The sequence below is a fragment of the Pristis pectinata genome, chromosome 7, assembly GCF_009764475.1.
Source record: "Pristis pectinata isolate sPriPec2 chromosome 7, sPriPec2.1.pri, whole genome shotgun sequence".
NCBI lineage: Eukaryota > Metazoa > Chordata > Chondrichthyes > Rhinopristiformes > Pristidae > Pristis > Pristis pectinata.
The window spans coordinates 38,646,193-38,663,199 of NC_067411.1; the positions used below are offsets into that span (position 1 = coordinate 38,646,193).

Sequence of the window (17,007 nt, forward strand, 5' to 3'; positions counted from 1 at the left end):
CCACATAAGGAGATGTAATTGGTTTGTTGTTATTATTATTATTATTGTCACATGTACCGAGGTACGAAAAAAAACTTTGTTTTGCAGGCCATCCATACAGATAATTTGAAAACATAAATACATTGAGGTAGTATAAGGGAAAAGCAATAACAGAATGCAGAATATAGTGCTACAGAGAAAGTACAGTGCAGGCGGACAATAAGGTGCAAGGTTATGATGAGGTAGATCATGAGGTCAAGAGTCCATCCTATCATATAAGAGGTTCATTCAATACTCTTATAACAGACGGTTAGAAGCTATCGCTGAGCCTGGTGGTACGTGCTTTCAGGCTTTTGTATCTTCTGCCTGATGGGAGGGGGGAGAAAGGAGAATGTCTGGGGTGGGAGGGGTCTTTGATTATGTTGGCTGCTTTTCTGAGGTAGTGAGAAGTATAGACAAGAGTCCATGGAGGGCAGGCTGGTTTTTGTGATGTGCTGAGCTGTGTTCATTAACTCTCTGCAGTTTCTTACAGTCTTGGGCAGAGCGGTTGCCATACCAAGCTGTGATACAACTGGATAGGATGCTTTCTATGGTGCATCTATAAAAACTGGTGATGTAAGGGAGGTAACAAACATAGAACATTACAGTACAGTACAGGCCCTTCAGCCCACAATGTTGTGCTGACACTTTATCCTGCTCTAAGATCTATCTAACCCCTTCCCTCCTACGTAGCCTTCCATTTCTCGATCATTTATGTGTCTATCTAAGAGTCTCTTAAATTTCCCTAATGTATCTGCCCCCACAAACTCTGCCGGCAGTGCGTTCCATGCACCCACCGTTCTGTGTAAAAAAAACTTACCCCTGACATCCCCCTTGTATCTTCCTCCAATCACCTTAAAATTATTCCCCTTGTGTTAGCCATTGTCGCCCTCGGAAAAAGTCTCTGACTGTCCACTCAATCTATGCTCTTATCATCTTGTACACCTCTATCAAGTCACCTCTCATCCTCTGTCACTCCAAACAGAAAAGCCCCAGATCACTCAGTCTATCCTCATAAGACATGTTCTTCAATCCAGTCAACATCCTGGTAAATCTCCTCTGCACCCTCTCTAAAGCTTCCACATCCTGGTAAATCTCCTCTGCACCCTCTCTAAAGCTTCCACATCCTTCCTATAATGAGGCAACCAGAACTGAACACAATGCTCCAAGTGTGGTCTAACCAGAGTTCTCTTGAGCTGCAACATCACCTCGCGGCTCTTGAACGCAATACCCCGACTAATGGCCAACACACCATATGCTTTCTTAATAACCCTATCGACCTGCGTGGCAATCTAGAGGGATCTATGGACGTAGACCCCTAGGATCCCTCTGTTCCTCCATGCTGCTAAGATTCCTGCCATTAACCTTGTATTCTGCTTTCAAATTCAATCTCCCAAAGTGTATCACTTCACACTTATCTGGGTTGAAATCCATGTGCCACTTCTCAGCCCAGGTCTGCATTCTATCAATATCCTGTTGTGATCTACAGCAACCTTCTACACTATCCACAACACCACCAACCTTTGTATCATCAGTAAATTTACTAACCCACCCTTCCACATCCTCATCCAAGTCATTTATAAAAATCACAAAGAGCAGATCCCTGCGGAACACCACTGGCCACCAACCTCCAGGCAGAATACATTCCATCTACCACCACCCTCTGTCTTCTATGGGCAAGCCAATTCTGAATCCACACAGCCAAGTTTCCCTGGATCCCATGCCTCCTGACTTTCTGAATAAGCCTTCCATGAGGAACCTTATCAAATGCCTTAATAAAATCCATGTACACCACATCCACTGCTCTACCTTCATCAATGTGCTTTGTCACATCCTCAAAGAATTCAATCAGGCTCATGAGGCATGACCTGCCCCTCACAAAGCCATGCTGACTGTACCTAATCAGCCCATGCTTCTCCAAATGCCCATAAATCCTGTCTCTAAGAATCTTCTCCAGTAATTTGTCCACCACTGAAGTAAGACTCACTGGTCTGTAATTCCCAGGGTTGTCCCTACTCCCTTTCTTAAAGGAACAACATTTGCCACCCCCCAATCATCTGGCACTACTCCTGTGGCCAGTGAGGACAAAAAGATCATCGCCAAAGGCGCAGCAATCTCTTCCCTCGCTTCCTGTAATAACCTTGGATATATCCTGTCTGGCCCCAGTGACTTATCTATCCTAATGTTTTTCAGAAGTTCCAGCACATCCTCTTTCTTCATGTCGACATGCCCTAGCATATAAGCCTGTCGTACACCATCCTCACAAACGTCAAGGTCTGTCTGGTGAATCAATTTTGAAAGTGATCAATTTTAATGAACATCTTTAAGAGAGACAAAGGGGTTTAGGAAGGGAATTCCAGAACTTAGATCTGTGGTAGTTGAAGACTTAGATTAATGGTGAAGCAACTAAATTTGGGGATGATCTTGAAGTCAGGTGCTTAGATGTCTTAGAGGGTTGTAGGGCTACAAGAGGCTACAGAGACAGGGAGGACTGCAACCGTGGAAGGTTTTGAAAACCAGGATTAAAATTTTAATATTAAGGTTTTACTTAACAGGGACCCAGTGTAGATCAGCTAGCAGGAAGAGCAAAATTCAGTGCGAGTTCCCTTGATAACAAAGATCTAGTTTAGTCTTGATAATTTCAACTGATCAACACTTGGGGGCAGACTTTTCCAGATTCCAACACAGCTTCTTTCCCAATCTTTTGGTTACTCGTTATAGTTTGCCTAATCATTGATTTAGTTTCTCTGTACCTGTTCTATTCAACCTATTTAATAAGAAAAGCAATCTTTAATTTCTATACAAAGACATGATGTTGTGCTCCATGTCTATTTAAAAACCCTGCATGGTCCTCAGCTGATGGTGTTATAGTAGATTATTCCTTGCTGTCATAATCAGATATTTTCATACAGGTTTCCATTGACTTTGTTTTAGAAAGGTAAGGTAAATTATAAGGCAGAGTATCTTATTCGTGTAAGTAAATACAATTTTAGTCAACAATCTAAACAGGCCAACAGATTTCATCTCTGTAAAGTATTGTGCCTTCAGCCAATTGGAAGAATATGGATTAAAAAAATACTAAATAATTTTCATAGCCTGAGTAAAATCAATTTATTGATCATTCCTAAATTCCTCTTTCATCAGATACAAAACATTGAAATTACCTCCCTAAATATCTGTCAATACCTCTCTTTCGTCCTCTAAGACTGCTTTAAAATCTACTTCATTGACCAAGCTTTTAGTCATCTGCCCTAATATCTATTTGAGTGACTTGGCATCAGATTTCATCAGGACCATGAGGCAACTTGCTACATTGCAATCACCACATAAACAAAGGTTACCGTTGTAACTTGGGTAGTGCCAAATGCAAAAGAATGGTAATTCCTTAACCTGTAACCTTAACATGACATGTTACAGTCAACTGAGATAATTCACAATCTGATCATTAAGAAGTCCTGATGGTTTGGCATCTGGTTCACCAGACGCTGATTTCCATGCTCCCTCCAATACACCAGGGCCCCGATTCTCTTTAACACACCAGGGTCCCAATCCCCCTGTTCCTTTTAGCACGCGGGAACCTGGTTCCCATACTCCCTTTAACACATTGGGACCCTGGTTCCTGCACCCCGTGGAAACTTACCAGGGCACTTTTCCACATTCCCTTGAAATTCACTGGAAAATGTGTTATATTACTGTGTAACTCCTTTTTAAAAAAAAGGCGGATTAAAAGTGTGTTGGAGTATTAATTGAAATAACATATAATAGTCCATGAAATATGCCAATTTGGTACTGCCAAATTCCTGGGAGTGATAGATAATCGGGTTTTACTGGATGTAGTAAATAGTGCAAAGAATTAAGATTGTTTTCAGGACGAGCAGTGTGTGGAATAGGGTGATCACGTACCACTTAGATTGGAGGGGAGATAAATTTGTGTTTTGCCATGAACAGTAAATGCCTGCACAACTATCAGTGTATTCACTTCCATTCCAGTCACTGGTATCAGAAGGTAGTAGGGCTGGAGGGGGGGAGAGGGAGATATGAGAAGGAAGAGACTATGGAGACTTTTGATCTCCTTGTATGTCTGGGAGGTGCCTGGAAAAGGTCATGTCTGGCTAACGATGGAATTTTTTCAGGAGGTAACAAGGTGGATTGACGAGGATGGTGCAGTTGATGAATTCCACATGGTTTCAGGCAAGCTCCCAAATGGCAAGCTGACCAAAAATGTAGAAGTCCATGGGATCCAAGGGAGAAAAGCAAACTGGATCCAAAATTGGCTCAGTGACAGGACATTTTTGTGATTGGGAAACTGTTACCAGTAGGATTCCACAGTGCTCAGTACTTGTTCTTTAAGGAATATGTTAAGAATTTCGACCTAAATGTAGGAGGCACAAAAAGGAGCTTGCAGATGATAGAAAAATTGGCTGTGTAATTAACAGAGAGGGGGAAAACTTTAAACTCCAGTTAGATATCAAGGGTCTGCTTGGTTGAGCAGTAGGGTGCCTAATAGAAGTACAAGGTAGTGCAACTAGTAAAGGAAATACAAAATAAACAGAAGGAGATCGAGAGGTGCGGAGGAACTGAGGGAGTTTGGAGTGTATGTCCACGGATCCTTAGGGACAGCAGAACAGGTCAATAAGGCTTATGGGATGCTTTCCTTTATAAGTTGAGGCATAGAATATAAGTGCAGGGAGATAATGCTAGAATTGTATACAACCTTAATTAGACTACAGTTTAAGCACTGCATACAATTCTGGGGGTCACATACAGGAAAGACATGATTACACTGGAAAAGGTGCAGAGGAGATTTACAAGGATCTTGCTTAGACTGGAAAATTTTAGATATAAGATGGGATAGGTTTGCCCTGTTAGCTTTGACAGAGAGAAGGCTGAGAGGAAACTTAAATAAGGTATATAACATTATGAGGGCTGGACAGTGTGAATAGGAAGGATCCTTATCACATTTAAAAGGTGCTTGTATGCAGAGCTGTGATGTGTAGGATCATGGACCTGGTACTGGAAGGTGACATTAGGCAGCGTGGCTCTTTTTTGACTGGTAGAGACACAATGGACTGAAATCTTTTATACTTCTATTACTATGTTACTATAAATAGAAGTTGTTGTTGTCCTATATTTACAGTATTGTATTATGGCAATAATTGGCTTAAAGTTGCAGTTGTGATGCTCAACAGCACCACAGGCAGACAGCTACTGGTACTGCAGGCCTTCTGAGCAGAAATAGCCCCACCTGCAGGCATCTGGATTTGCTGAGTGTAATTACTGTATAAAAATCACATTAAAACCAAGTGCCTTGTGCAGACTTATTCCATTTTATTTCATTTAGAGGGATATGAGCCAAATGCAGGCAAATGGTCAACTAGCACAAGTAGGCAACTTAGTCGGCATCGACGAGTTGGGCCAAAGGGCCTGTTTCTGCACTGTAAAACTCCATGGTAGCACCCCCCTTCAAAACTGGGCTTGTTCTTGATAGAGGAGAGACTGTAAATGTGGTAGCATTGTAAAGTCAACAAGTATTTGGATGCAACACAGTTAAATGTTCCAAGGTGCTTCACATCGCAAAACTTGACAAGTGTCCCAAATAAGGAGATGTTAGGACAGGTGATCAAAAACAGTCAAAGAAGGAGGCTTCAAAGTGTTGTAAAGAAGGAAATAGGGAAGGAATTCCAGGGCTAAGGAGCTTAACACTAAAGGGATGGTGTGATGGACATCGGGAATGAGGAAGGGGCAGAAACCTAGGAGGATTGTAATGTTGGAGAAGATTACAGATGGATGAATGGAGAACACCACAGAGTGATTTGAAAGTTTTAAGACCAAGGTTTTTCCAAACCAGGGAATCGATGAAGTTCAGCGAGCAAAGTGATGATAGAGGATAGGAGTAGAGAGGAGAAATAGGACTTGATAATGGCAACAGGGTTGAATGTTCAATACAGGCCGCAGCCAGGTATTGAATGGGTTCCATTTTTACAGACGTCCAGAAGTTAATTTTATCCGTAAGTCTGAAAATACACAAAAATCAGACAAAGCAACCATACCTCCACAATATTGTAATGAATGGTATAAAAAGACTGATAAGAAAGAATAATTACTAAAATTGGAGAGGAAACTAGTTCTGCCATTTGTACGAACAAACCTGTGTATGTACGTCAAACCTTTTAATTTAACAATATAATGGGAGCTTGTTCGTACGTAGGGATGTCCGTAAATCGGGTGTTTGTAACCCGAGGATCATCAGTATTTCTGAACCTGCATCTTCTGGTAAACCAGCCATCAAGGGAGAGATGGGTGCTCCTTATTTATCAAAAACTCTGCATACTCTTACTGTACAAAGTATATTAATTCCTTTGATTCTCTTTCCCTTCACTCAGCTACAGTGCTTGAACAGTTTGGAGTCAATGCCCAAGAGATCATTCATTGTCCATCACACTTTCAGCCTGTCTCACCCTGCTCCCAGAACCACCCCTCTAGAATTCTGCAGATCATTCGGCCTACTGTACCTGGGCTTGGCACTCAACCAATCAAAGTTCCTAGCTTTCATCAAACTGTTCATTCAATGCCCTTACTATCAGCTTCCCAATACCTATTAGCTCGGAACAATAAAAATTGTGTTTAACGCAGCTTAGTTATTGCCTTTATCTGCATATTTTATTTTCTAAACCTTATTCTCTCATGAGTGTACAGTACAACTCCAGTAATCCAGCACCGACGGGACTCTTTTGAGTCCTCAGTCTTCACTGTGGAAAACACCAGCAACGTGCCAGGACTTCGACAGGGTCAGGGGGGAGAAGTGAGTGTAATCACTATTACTAAGGAGAAGGTGCTTGGGAAGCTGAAAGGTCTGAAGGTGGATAAGTCACCTGGACTGGATGGACTACACTCCAGGTTTCCGAAAGATGTAGTTGAAGAGATTGTGGAGGCATTAGTAGTGATCTTTCAAGAATCACTAGAGTCAGGAATGGTTCCAGAGGACTGGAAAATCGCAAGTGCCACTGCACTCTTTAAGGAGGGGGACAAAAGACGGGAAATTATAGGCTGGTTAGCCTGACTTCAGTGGTTGGTAAGATTTTAGAGTCCATTATTAAGGATGAGGTTTTGGGGTACTTGAAGCTCATGATAAAATAGGCTGAAGTCAGTCTGGTTTCCTTAAGGGGAGATCTTGCCTGACAGATCTGTTGGAATTCTTTGATGAATTAACAGGCAGGATAGATAAAGGAGAGTCGGTGGATGTTGTTTACTTGGATTTTCAGAAGGCCTTTGACAAGGTGCTGCACATGAGGCTGCTAAACAAGATAGGAGCCCATGATATTACAGGAAAGGTACGAGCAGGGATAGAAGATTGGCTGACTGGCAGAAGGCAAAGAGTGGGAATAAAGGGGGCATTTTCTAGTTGGCTGCCGGTGGCTAGTGGTGTTCCTCGGGTCAGTGTTGGGTCCGCTACTTTTCATGTTATATGTTCATGATCTGGATGACGGAATTGATAGCTTTGTGGCCAAATTTGTGGATGATACAAAGATAGATGGAGGGGGCAGGTACTGTTGAGGAAGCAGGGAGTCTGCAGGACTTGTACAGGTTGGGAGAATGGGCAAAGAAGTGGCAGATGGAATATACCATGGGGACATATATGGTCATGCACTTTGGTAGAAGGAATAAATTTTTTTTAATTTTTAAATTTTATTTACAGCATGGTAACAGGCCCTTCCGGCCCAACGAGTCCGCGCCGCCCATTTTTTAAACCCAAATTAACCTACCTGTACATCTTTGGAATGTGGGAGGAAACCGGAGCTCCCGGAGGAAACCCACGCAGACACGGGAGAACGTACAAACTCCTTATCGACAACGACGGGAATTGAACCCTGATCGCTGGCGCTGTAATAGTGTCGTGCTAACCACTACGCTACCGTGCTATTTTCTAAATGGGGGAGAGAATTCAGAAATCAGGTGCAAAGGGACTCAGGAGTCCTAGTGCAGGATTCCCTTAAGATTAACTTGCAGGTTGAGTCGGTAGTAAGGAAGGTAAATGCAATGTTAGCATTCATTTCGAGAGGACTAGAATATAAAAGCAAGGATGTAATGCTGAGGGTGTATAAGGTGTTGGTTAGACCACATTTGGAGTATGAGCTAGCATTGGTGAGAGTCCAGAGGAGATGAAAAGGTTAACGTATGAGGAGTGTTTGATGGTTCTGGGCCTGTACTTGCTGGAGTTTAAAAGGATGAGGGGGGGGGGGGGGGGGGGGGGGGGGGGGGGGGGGGGGTGGAATCTCATGGAAACCTACCGAATATTGAAAGGCCTAGATATAGTGAACATGGAAAGGATGTTTCCAGTAGGAGAGTTTAGGACCATAGGGCACAGCCTCAGAATAGAAGGACGTCCCTTTAGAACAGAGGTGAGGAGGAATTTCTTTGGCCAGAGGGTGGTGAATCTGTGGTATTCATTGCCACAGACGGCTGTGGAGGCCAAGGCATTGGGTATATTTAAAGCGGAGGTTGATAGGTTGTTGATTACTGAGGCCGTCAAAGGTCACGGGGAGAAGACAGGAGAATGGGGTTGAGAGGGAAAAATAAATCAGCCATGATCGAATGGCAGAGCAGACTCGATGGGCTGAATGGCCTATTTCGGCTCCTATGTCTTCTGGTGATGCTGGATTGGTTGATTTGCCGGATTATTGGATGTTAATTGTATTTATACTACAATACACTTTTAATTCACTTTTTTTGATGTTTGAATAAATCTTCCAGTGAACCAGGTGAGTTTGAAGAGAGTGTGGGAAATGAGAGTCAAGCAACAGCTTAACCACAATCTACCCAAACAGCTTGTGTTCTGCTCTGCTGCCTTTTTATCCTTTCCTTAGGATGTGGGTATTGCAGGCAAGACCAGCAAGTACTGCCCACCATGAGAGGTTAATTAGCTGAACCATCTTGTTAAAGTTCTCTCACAGTGCTGCTATGCAGGGAGTTCTGGGATTTAAACCTGGCAACAATGAAGACAATATATTTCCAAGTCACAAGGGTGTGTAACCTGGTGGTGCACAGCTGATTCCAAGTTGATACTGCTAACACTAGAATGTACGGGAAATGAGCACAGTGACAACAACATGCATGCAGGGAGCACCAGTAGTGCAGCTCCAGTGACTTAGGTTTGATCCAGGTATTATCTGTGTGGAGTTTGCACATTCTCTCTGCGAGTTTCCTCTGGGTGCTCCAGTTTCCTCCCACATCCCAAAGATGTGCAGACCACATGTACAATTGGTGAGTGGTAGAATCTGCATGAGTTAATGGGAATTCCATTGGATTCGTGTAGGCTTGGCATAAATGAGTGCTTGATGGTTGGCACAGACTCAGTGGGCCGAAGGGCCTGTTTCCACACTGTATCACTCTATGTATACAGCCAGTCTGTAAACGGCATGAACCTACTGCACCAAAATTCAATTTATTGCCTTTTGAATGATATTTTAAATGATTTATAACTTTCACAAGTAATTCAGTTTCACTGGCAGTGTCTAAAATACAAAATAATTTCAATTGATTTACAAATGTAACAAGCAGAATTGTAGTCTATGCTGACAGAAAAAAATGATTTTGTTTTTCTGTCTGATTCACACTTCAGACTTTTACGACATTTGGTTACTCTCCTGTTCTAGTCTGGCCAGCCTCCTCTCCAGCATCTTCAAGTTGACTCGATGCATCATCAGAAACTGTCCGTTTAAATGGAAAACTGGAATGTCGTACTTGTACCTCTCAAACCAAACAGAATTCTCTGGATCGGTGATGTCCACCTCCTGGAGGATGAACTAGGAATTGATAGGATAATTAATTACATGGATTTATTTGAAACCATCAGGGGAAAGTAGATCAGCTCAGGTGGATATTGTAACTGAGTGAGATGAAGAATGGGAGGAGCTCCGGTGGAGCATGAACATGGGCTGAAAGGCCTGTTTCTGTGCATTGATAATTGTGGGCTAAATTGTGAGACTGCTGTACAAGCTAACGTTGTGTTTCTTTGAGTATAGAAAAGTAAGAGGTGATCTACTTGGTGTTAAAGATGATTAAAGGATAAAGCAAAACTGGTTCTGCTTGTAGGGGAATTCAGCATAGAGGGGAGACCCAAGAGACTGCAGATGCTGGAATCTGGAGCAAAAAACAGACTGTTGGAAGAACCCAGCAGGTCAGGCAGCATCTGTGGAGGTAGAGGGGTGGTTTGATTCCCTTTGCTTCCACAGATGCTGCTTGAGGTTGTATTTTACCCAGTTGTAGATGCCAATTCCTTGAGCTTTTGTTGCGTTTCTCTGGAACAGTATAGAAAGCTGAGGGCACAGTGAGATGGACAATTAAAGTGACTGCTCTCTTGGCAAAGTTGACTGGAATTTAATCTCAATAATGAAGATTTTGAGATAGCCACAGGCAAGAGAATGCAGAGGTATTTGCAAGGATGCTTCCAATGTAAGAGGTGGAGAGGGAGGCTTTAAGTAGGGTGCCCAGGGACTTGTGTTGAGACTCACATTATTTCAAGAAATTTTCAGTTAAGAGGAAAATACCAAAGGGAAACTGGAAAGGCAAAGGGAAAAGAGATTGGGGGAGCTGGATCTCTCCAACAGAGAGCCAGCAAAAAAAAGCTGGGATGAATAGTCTCCCTCTGGGCTGAATCATTCAGGGACTTGCAGTCTCCCATTCAATGCAAGTGGACAAAGTGTATAGAAAGAACAAAATAGCCGAATGAATTTAAGAAGACAGTCTGAAAAATCAGTTGGCTGAGATAAAGAATTGGGGCAACAAAATAGTCAAACATTGGCTCAAGGAAGCAGAAATGGATAACACGTGCAATTCACGAGAAGTGTCTAAATGGTTTAAGGCGGAGTCAAGAGAAGTACAGCATTCAGTATATCGAATCAACAAAGCTCGCTCTGTGCTGGATCCAAAACAGTACAAGCAGTCATGATTAAACCATCCTGGGCGATGGTCACATTGCACCCCCTGGATGGCCTCCCACCTCCCACCTCCCACCCTGTAAACTTCAGTCTGTTCATAGCTCAAATGCCTGTGTCCTAACTTGTTCCACACCCCATTCTCCTCTGCACTAACTGACCAGGGATGCGTCCCAATTTGGGGTGATGCCTTGATCTTTAATTTCCTCGTATTTTCAAATTGCTCAACCATTGCCTCATCCCCAAACCCATCTCCTCCTTGCAGCTACAAAGTTGAGTTTATTGTCATATGCACAAGTACGTGGGTGCACAGGTGCAATGAATAAACTTACTTGCAGCAGTATCTCCGGCACAGAGCATCAGATGAACAGCATTCACAAGAAAGACATAAATTAAACAAATTATGTGCACATTTTACAAGAAAGAACACAATCAGAACAAAATCTGTAGTGCAAAGTGATCTTCTCCCTTTGACCAATCTGTTAGCCTCCTCTTTTAATGCACCAATTGAACTCTCGCATGAAGTCCTCTGGGACACTAAAATTCATTACATCAATGTAAGTTGGTGATGCTGTGGCCCTGGTCAACTGAACACGAGGATGTAGAGTGAAGCCAGGAGGCTAAATTCTGGTGATACAAAGAAACAATTCAAAGGATGAAGACACCCAAGCACTTGGAACCCTCATGGGTTAATCATAGAGGACGTTTGCCAAAAAGGGAAAAAACTATTCTGGGGGAGTGATGTGGAGTCAGAAAATAATTTAATGTGTGTTCTGGAAAACTTCAATCTCCTACTGAGTGAAGTAAGAATACTATGGTCATATGTCTGTAATTCAGACCCCACTGAAGATGATGAATACTTTTAAGCAAGTAAATTATTAAGGATCTGGATTAAATTTGAAAACGAGTTATTTATTGCATTTAATTTCATACCCTATGTCGGTATGGCTCCAAAACCTCTTTGGCTTCTTCGCAAAGAGTGCAAGAATCCTAACAGAGTAAAAAATTAAAACTTTGTTAGTAATTAACTATTTCTAACCAAAGCAAACTTTAAAAATTTCAGTGAAATGAATCAATTATCACCCACAAGTTTGTACTATTGAATACAAGGGCTAATAACAAATATAACTTCCCACTAATGGAAAAAAATTCCAAAACAATTCACAAAAGGGAGCATTACCACAATAATGACTGTTTGGGCCAATAACTACAAGGATTAGTTCAACTTAAAGCAAAGAATGGCAGATGTAGAAAATCAGAAGAAGGTAATGCTAGAAATACTCAAAATCAGGCAGCATCTATGGAGAAAGAACTTTCAGATCTATGAGAATATGAACATTTATTACATTGTTTTTTTATTTTACTTCAATTAAATCTTCCATAATTTTGCTTAATGGATAAAATCACTAAGGCATAAGAAATTATTTGATCTTTGAAAAAAAATGTGAACTAGTGAACTGGAATGCCAGTTCAATTTGTGGAATTCACTTCAATCATCCTGGCCAGTGGATTTAACAGGGAAGCTGTCTGTGTTTGATCAGAACAAAGTAAAATCAAAACAAAGTAGAATTCGAATGAAGGGACGTCGACCTGAAACGGTAACTGGTTTCTCTTTCCGGCATTTGCAGTTTTATTTGTTTTCTGAAATAAAGTCAATACTTGACGGTGGCAATAAATTGTGGGTTCAAGTCCCACTCGAAACACAATGAGGCCCAACGTAAGCTTGAGGATCAACACCTCATCTTCTGTCGGTGCAGGGTGCAGCCTTCTGGACTCAATATAGAATAGTACCACATCAGGTAACTTGATTTCTCAGTCTATATCAGTCATTCATCTGTGATATTGGCTCAGCTTGTTTGCTGTTCCCCTCGCCCTCCTTTTCTTCCAATGGGGGTGGAGGATATGCCCAGAGGAAGAAAGGGAGGCAGGGGAAGAAATAATGACTGTATTTTGGGTCTGCATTTAGCAATTCTTATATTCTTTTGTAGGGTCTTGGCCTGAAACATTGATTTGCATCTTTTGCCTCCACAGATGCTTCTTGACCTTCTGAATTCTTCCAGCATTCTGTTTTTTGTTCCAGATTCCAGGACCAGCACATTTTTTTGTCTATGTTCTCACTCTCTAACTGCTCCCATTCACTCACTGACCAAATAACCTTGTTTACAGCTTACCTCCATGGTCACCCCAATTTTACCCCATCAGAGACATTCCCCTCCCCTCACCCTCCCTGCAGCTTAACTAGCTTCTTTTGTCTCCTTCCCAGTTCTGATGAGGTTCTTCAACCTGGAATGCTAACTGTTTCTTTTCCCAGAGATGCAGCTTGACCTGCTGAGTATTTCCAGCATTGTCTGTTTTTTTCTATTATATGAGATAGTCAGTTTGTACCGTACCTTGGTAAACAGCGTTAAGATTGGCAGATCCTTCTTGAACAGAGACATCCTTCTTAAGAAACATTCCAATATAGGTTTCGATGGTTTACTAAATTTTGTAAAATAATGCAAATACATTGTTCCAGTACTGCTGAAAGTAATTAAAATGTAATTAGATTATGCATGGATTTGCAGACTAATAATGTAGTGAATTTCAACAAATGAGATATCCAATTTCAACCTCTAAGTGGAGAGGATACTGCAACACAGTAATTCTTGGAAGACTTGCAGAGAATTGGCTAAAGTTAAAGCAAGTGTGCAAATCGACCAATGAGTTCTGAAAATTCATAACTTGTGGTGCATCTGTGCATGACTTCAACCCACAGAGTGTGTATACTAATAAATGGTATGCAATTCTAAAACGCTTATTGTTCCTGCAAGATCTGGCCATGTAGTCTAAAACAATGACACTTATGGAAAAATCCTTCAGCAAAAAAAAAGTTGAGATGGGAAATCTGATTTGTGACCATCTCATTAGCCCCACTGTGTTCATTAACCTGGCCCTACCCATCTGACCTTCTAGACTTGCTTTACTAACCTCAACTTTCCCCTCAATCCCCCCACTCTCTGGTTCCCATCACAACCCCCCCCCCCCCCCACTACTAGTTTAAACCCTCCTGAGTAACATTAGCAAACCTCCCTGTGAGGATATTGGTGCTCTTCCAATTCAGATACAACCGTTCCTTCCTGTATGGGTCACACATGCCCTGGAAGAGAGCCCAATGTTCCTGTACCTGAAGCCCTCTCTCCTGCACCAGCTCCTTAGCCATGCATTAAGTGTACTATCTTCAGAGGGCATCACAGTTGATAAGTTCAAAGTTTGAGTTCAAGGCCTCCAGCACAAATTCCAGGTTGATGCTCCATTGTTGTACCGAGGGAATGCTACAAGATTGGAGTTGCTGAATTGTAGTTGAAAGGTAAATTGATGGTAATGTCTTTTGTCCCACATGGGCAGAAATGTCCCCAGTACCATTTTGAAAAGCGGGGAATTTCCATGAAAGTCTAATAAACTGGGGATGCCAGAAAAATATAAGATGCTGTGAACACTCAGCAAATCAGGCAGCATTTATGGAGAGAGAAACAGTGTTAACATTTCAGAATTAAGCCCTCCTGTCAGTGATCTATTGCATGACTTCAGTATTTTCCACTTCTTGGGTTCTCCTTGATGTACTGATCAATACTATATCCCTCAAGTTCACCAACATTCAATTATAGTGACAAGTATTCAAAGAGTATTTAACACAACTACGGCCTAATTTGACCATGTAAATTAAATATCAGAGTCATAGAATAGAAAAGCACAGAAACAGGCCCTTTGGCCCAACTCATCCATGCTGACCAAAAGCCCATCTAAGCAAGTTCCATTTGTCCGCGTTTGGCCCATATCCATCCAAACCTTTCCTATCCACGCACCTGTCCAATTGTGTTTTAAATGCTGTTATTGTATGACCCTCGACCACTTCCTCTTGCAGTTCATTCCATTTTCACAGCACCTTCTGCATGAAAAAGATACCCTCTCGGGTCCCTTTTAAATCTCCACCCCATCCCCCAACTTAAACCTATGCCCTGTAGTTTTTGACTCCATTACCTGGGAAAAAGAGCATGCATTCACTCTATCTATGCCCCTCATAATTGTATACACCTCTACAAGGTTAAATATAGAGTTAAGAATCAAAGAAGGTTCCAACTGATGTATCAAAAGTTGACACACAAACACAGCAAATTTAAAGGGGTCTTCTTCTACTCGACACTAAAAATCTTTGCAACCCTGCGATGACATAGCTTAAGAACTAACAAGGTCGTGCGTTGAAAATAAGCGTTACATTCTTGAGAAAGGTAGATAATTTACAAATATTCAAAATTAGGAACATCCTCTCAAATGGTAACATCATACATTTCAGTAACTCTACGAAGAGAAGCCAGTATTGGGCGTTAAGCGAACCCCAACCATTTTCCCCTCCCTAACCAACTCTGCAGATAATGTGCAGCAATTTAATACACTCCAGGAGGCCTTCCATTCCTTGTCCACCTGTCAATCATCAGCAGTCGTCCAGCTCCCGGGCCAGCAGCGGCTGTCAATCAGATAATCACGCAACCAATCAGATCTTCTCTAGCAGCAGTCATTGCTTTTCTTCCCTCTACATGCAACCGTTTACGTTAAATACAATCAATGCAAAGTTTTAAGTACAATTGTGTTACCTTTATAAGTCTGTCGGAATAAAACCCCGGCACTGTGGGATTGTTCTTAGAGTCCTCTCTCTTTCTCAGATCTTGGGCACAAATCCAATCATGTGATTTCTAAACAATTTAGCGTCTGTTTTAGACGTGCTATCTGCACTAGCTCCACACTTGTAACTTTAAGGTACTTGTTTGTTTAGAATTGTAATTATTTACCGAAGAGCAGAATATGTAATGGTACAATTAATTTGCCATGTGCGCTTATGGGTTGAGGTAGTCACAAACTCGCCTCATGCCACGTGACACGATCATGTGACATTTCCCCGTTGTTGCAAATATAACTGCACTATGTTGCCTCTGTTTTGAAACTTCTCAGTAGATGACGCACGTAGTTTGTAAAATTTATATGGTAATTTAAGTTTTGTTTAATTTAAAAATTCATGAGGGTAAATAATGCAGGTTGTGTACTGGAGATAAAAGTCTGTTTCCAAATCGTTATTTCCACTTAATTAATCTTTGCAATTTATCTGCTAACATCAATTTGCTTCCTAATATTTAAAACCGCATTAATTATTTCCACTGGCAAAAAAAAAACAGAAACCAGATGAGACAGTTGTAAGTTGTTTATTCATTTATTTTTGAAGATGTGGAAGTGCCTGGCAAAATGACCAATTACTGTCCATTGCCAGTTGCTCTTGATAAGATGATAATACCTTGAACTGCTGCAGTCCTTCTGGTGAAGGTGCTTGCAATGCTATTGAGTTGCAAGTTCCAGGATTTAGACCTAGTGACGATGAAGGACCAGCGATCTAGTTCCATGTTACGATGCCATGTGATTGGGAGGAGGTTCTCCCTTGTTCTTGTTTGGACATCGAGATGGCTTGTTTGGGAGCTGTTGTCCAATTAGTCCAAGTGAATAATTTTGTAGATGGCACACTCTGCAGTCACAAGGTGACAGTGAGAGAGGTAATGTGCATTTACAGTTGGGGATAGAGCACCTATGTCCCTGGGTGGTCAACTCAAGTTTTTTGTCATGTGCACACATACAGTGAGGTACAGGTGCAATGAAAAACCAGCTTGCAGCAGCATCACAGGCATGTAGGTACAGACAACATACAATATAAATTATACAAGACAGTGAAGATAGAGAAAACAAAAAGACTGCAAAAACAAGTGGGGGGAAAAAAGACACAATGAGAGACAAATCCATGGTAGTGCAAGAATGTTCTGTAGTGTTCTGTTGCTGACTACCTCTTGCAATGAGTGGTGATTAGCTTGTGACTGTTGTTGGAGTTGCAATCATCCAGGCAATTGGGAAATATTCATCATGCTCCTGAATTGTGTCTTTTAGATGGTAGAAAGGATATGAAGTGAGTCATCAGCCTAAATATCCAGACTCCCACCCGTTCCTGCAGCCACATATCCCCGCTGCAGGAACGGGTGGGAGT

At 41.8% G+C, this 17,007-nt stretch overlaps 1 protein-coding gene across 4 annotated transcripts; it reads right to left on the minus strand.

Moving 5' to 3' along the window:
* Nucleotides 1-8,294: 8,294 nt before the first annotated feature.
* On the minus strand, nt 8,295-15,842 carry c7h5orf63 (chromosome 7 C5orf63 homolog). Of its 4 annotated transcripts, XM_052020079.1 has the most exons (5): nt 15,581-15,842; nt 15,276-15,453; nt 13,343-13,469; nt 11,886-11,942; nt 8,295-9,821 (listed from the first exon to the last, which is right to left on the minus strand). In XM_052020079.1, exons 3-5 carry the CDS (start codon nt 13,457-13,459, stop codon nt 9,642-9,644), a joined length of 354 nt encoding a protein of 117 aa, XP_051876039.1. In that variant the 5' UTR covers nt 13,460-13,469; nt 15,276-15,453; nt 15,581-15,842; the 3' UTR covers nt 8,295-9,641. The 4 variants fall into 4 exon arrangements, with proteins under 4 accessions (XP_051876039.1, XP_051876041.1, XP_051876038.1 ...); XM_052020081.1 differs by lacking the exon at nt 15,276-15,453 and having other exon boundaries at nt 13,343-13,430; XM_052020078.1 differs by lacking the exon at nt 15,276-15,453.
* Nucleotides 15,843-17,007: the final 1,165 nt, after the last annotated feature.